The 3,586-nt window shown below is 37.3% G+C and overlaps 1 protein-coding gene across 1 annotated transcript in view; it reads left to right on the forward strand.

Annotated features, from left to right (window-relative positions):
- DSTN (destrin, actin depolymerizing factor) overlaps positions 1–3,586 on the forward strand; it is a 34,903-nt gene that overhangs the window by 25,092 nt on the left and 6,225 nt on the right. The window contains exon 2 of the mRNA XM_003801319.3: positions 885–1,192. Coding sequence (XP_003801367.1) covers positions 885–1,192 — 308 coding nt within the window. The remainder of the gene's footprint in view (positions 1–884; positions 1,193–3,586) is intronic.

Genomic DNA, 3,586 nt, shown 5'->3' on the forward strand with positions numbered 1-3,586 from the left:
GAGCCCAGGAGTTGGAGGTTGCTGTGAGCTGTAATGCCACGGCACTCTACCCAGGGGGAGAGCTTGAGGCTCTGTCTAAAAAAAAAAAAAAAGAAAAGCTAAGATGAAAAGTAATTAATGAAACATAAAATATTATGGTCGTGGTAAAGTTACTGCTAATAGCATTTACCTTGAGATGAAAAGACTAAAATCTGGTTTAAGATCTTTTTCCATCAAGATATTATTTAACTATCCTTCATCCCAGAATAACAATTATAACATGATAAAAGGTTGTTATCCTCTTTGTTATAGCAGTAAACATTTTCTGATTTATTCAAATCTTAGTTTAAAACTTGGGAATTTTATTAAGCAAAATTTTAATGGCAAGTGACTAATTTCTTATTAAACATTGATCATATAATTTTGAAATGTGAATAGAACAAAAATCTTGTAATAATTATTTTATTAGAAAAAAAAAAGATGCTGCAGGAATAGAATTTCTCCAGCCCAGCAGCTGTGACTGTCTACTGTGAATTAAAAAAGAAATTTTAGATATCATTAATATATAAACTAGGGAGATAATCTACTCCTAGACAAAGCTCTGAGTAACCTCTATAAGAAAATAATTCAGTACCTTTAGAAACACTTCTTTCAAGGCTTTAGGGTGGAGACACAGATAGCTTTCCTTACCCCCCATATAATAGTGATGAATGATTTATATATGTGACCTTTAAAACAGTTTGATGTCTGAAATTAGTGATGATTGTAGCTCAGATTTAGTTTCCTAATTGGATGATATATATACCTTTAACAATTTAAGGATATGCCATCTATGACAAGAAGTTAAATAGCATTTCACATTTGGCCCAATAAAAATTGTAAACTTATTTATGCTCTCATTATAGGCCTCAGGCGTGCAAGTTGCTGATGAAGTATGTCGCATTTTTTATGACATGAAAGTTAGGAAATGCTCCACACCAGAAGAAATCAAAAAAAGAAAGAAGGCTGTCATTTTTTGCCTCAGTGCCGACAAAAAGTGCATCATTGTAGAAGAAGGGAAAGAGATCTTGGTTGGAGATATTGGTGTGACCATTACTGATCCTTTCAAGCACTTTGTGGGAATGCTTCCTGAAAAAGATTGTCGCTATGCTTTGTATGATGCGAGCTTTGAAACCAAGGAGTCCAGAAAAGAAGAATTGATGTTCTTTTTGTGGTAAGCATGTTAGGAATATTGAGCTGCCATGGAATTTAGAGTATTTTTTTTTTTTTTTTTTTTTTTATTGTCAGCACTTGGAGAACCAGATCTGGGAGCAAAGTAATTTATATTCATGCTGTTTGTAGTTATTTTATTTAATTTTTATTCCTAAGGCTTTATAATCTTAGCTGAATGGATGTTTGTGAAAACTGGAGGTAAGTTGACTACTCTTTATCTACTTGAAAGAATGTGACTTTCAATTGGCTTTTTTTTTTTTTTTTTTTTTGGTTTGGGGGGGAGGAAGCAAGTGTCTGTGCATCTTCTGAATTTACTTCCTATTTCTGTTGAATTTCCTACTTAGAAACCAAAACCCTGCTTTTCCAACATGCCATGCCAGGAACTAGCCTCCCACTGTTTTAAACACATCTTTTACTTGTGTCTATGGTTTGCTACTTTTGAAGAAGTTAGTAGTATTTCCTCCCCATTGTAATTGCTCTGTGTTTCACACTGTGCAGAGGGTAGCTGATGCAGGGAGTAGTATCCCAGTGAAGGGAGGAAAGCCCCCTGAACTCATCAGGGGTTGTGTGGGAATGAATTTGGGAGCAAGCCAACTAGCTGTAAAAAAGTTTTATTGAAATAGAGACAGACAACAGATTCTACTCCACAGAGTAGGGGTCCTCTCATGAGTGAGGGAGACTCCTTATGAGGCAGTCATAACATTTTTATGTGTTCAGAAATTCTGTTAAGAAACAGCTGTACATGCTCAACATTGTTTTGAAGACAGGCCAGAAAGGTTAATCATAAACTGCTGTCACAGAAAGGGAAGCACTTGTTTGTAAGGCATCCAGCTTAGTTCATCATGAGCATGAGGTGGTCTTATGCTGGTGACTTGCTGGCAGCTTTCTTAGTTGGGGCATTTAGGGTCTGGTATCAATCAAAATTGCTATACTCAGGCTCTTTTGACATACCTTTTCTGCCTTATCCCTACATTTTAGACATTAGCCACATGTGCCTCTTTAAATTAATTAAAATTAAATATTCAGTTTCTTAGTTGAAATTAATTAGATTTCTTTCCTTTTCTTTCTTTCTTTTTTTTTTTTTTTTTGAGACAGTCTCACTACATCGCCCTTGATAGAGTGTCGTGGTGATTCTCCTGCCTCAGCTTCTGAAGTAGGGACTATAGGCACCCGCCACAATGCCCAGCTATTTTTTGGTTGTCATTGTTTGGCAGGCCTGGGCTGGGTTGGAACCCTCCAGCTCTTGTGTATGTGGCTGGTGAGCTAGAGGCACCTAGCCACTGAGCTACAGGTACCGAGCCTATTTTTTGTTGTAGTTGTCATTATTTAGCAGGCCCGGGACTGGGGTCAGTCCCACCAGTCCTGGTGTATGTGAGTGGTGCCCTCACCATTGAACTATAGGCACCAAGCCATGAATTGCATTTCAAATGCTTAGTGGCCACTTTATTGGGTAATGCAGATATACAACATTTCCATCATTGTAGGAAGATCTTTTGGATTGTATTCAGAGATGTTTCCCCTGTGGCCCATAGACTGCGTGTGGATTATTTGAGGCCTGTTTTGCTTAGGTGTGGTGTTGGATATTGCGAAAATTATGCACAGACCTATTTTTTTTTTTTTTTTCTCAGCAGCTTTCGTTAGTGTTTTTGTGTATTTAACTCTTCTTTTTCCAATGGGAGAAAAAAAAAGTTGGACACCCCTGCTAGTGCTATAAAGTGATTTACACGGCCTATTTTTGAAATACTATTTAAATTAGTTATTCTGGTGTTTCAGGTAAGTCAATATATGAGATTAAAGTTTAGATAAAACTAGTACCTCCTCATTTAATTTATATTATACTACATTCCCTGAATGGCTAGGTAACCACATATTGAGAATATTCTGTAGCTTCCAAGGGGAAGGGGAAGTAACACTTATTTAAGAGGAGGGCGAGGCTTCTCTTGATACTTTGCAAGGAATTTGGCTCTTAGCTATGTGCCATTAATAGCTTAGGGTGCAAGCAGGATGTGGAGCTAGGAGTTTAAGAGAATTGAGGTTTAAAAGGAAAGTAACGAGATCACATGGCAGTTCCATTTCAGTAAGCCCAAACCAGGTTGCTGTGAAGCATATCCATATGAGGTCAGAGTGCATATTGGGGCAGCTTAACTGTCCATTGAGGCTGGTACATATAGTAGTAGTTGATAAGACTTGAAAGACTTAAAAACAGCAATTTTGATGTGAATGAAGGTGCATTCAGTATTTCTACAACATGCCAAGTATTGTGTTCAGGCCTTGGAAAACAGGTAAAGTCCCTTGTGAATAAAGCAGGGAATGTCCCTGCCTTTATTGGACTGACAGCTAGCTGAGTGACAGATGTGCCACCTAATGGTTTGGGCTTTTAAATTGATCAATATTT

Source organism: Otolemur garnettii, unplaced genomic scaffold (genome assembly GCF_000181295.1).
Source record: "Otolemur garnettii isolate 467f Iridium unplaced genomic scaffold, OtoGar3 scaffold00208, whole genome shotgun sequence".
NCBI lineage: Eukaryota > Metazoa > Chordata > Mammalia > Primates > Galagidae > Otolemur > Otolemur garnettii.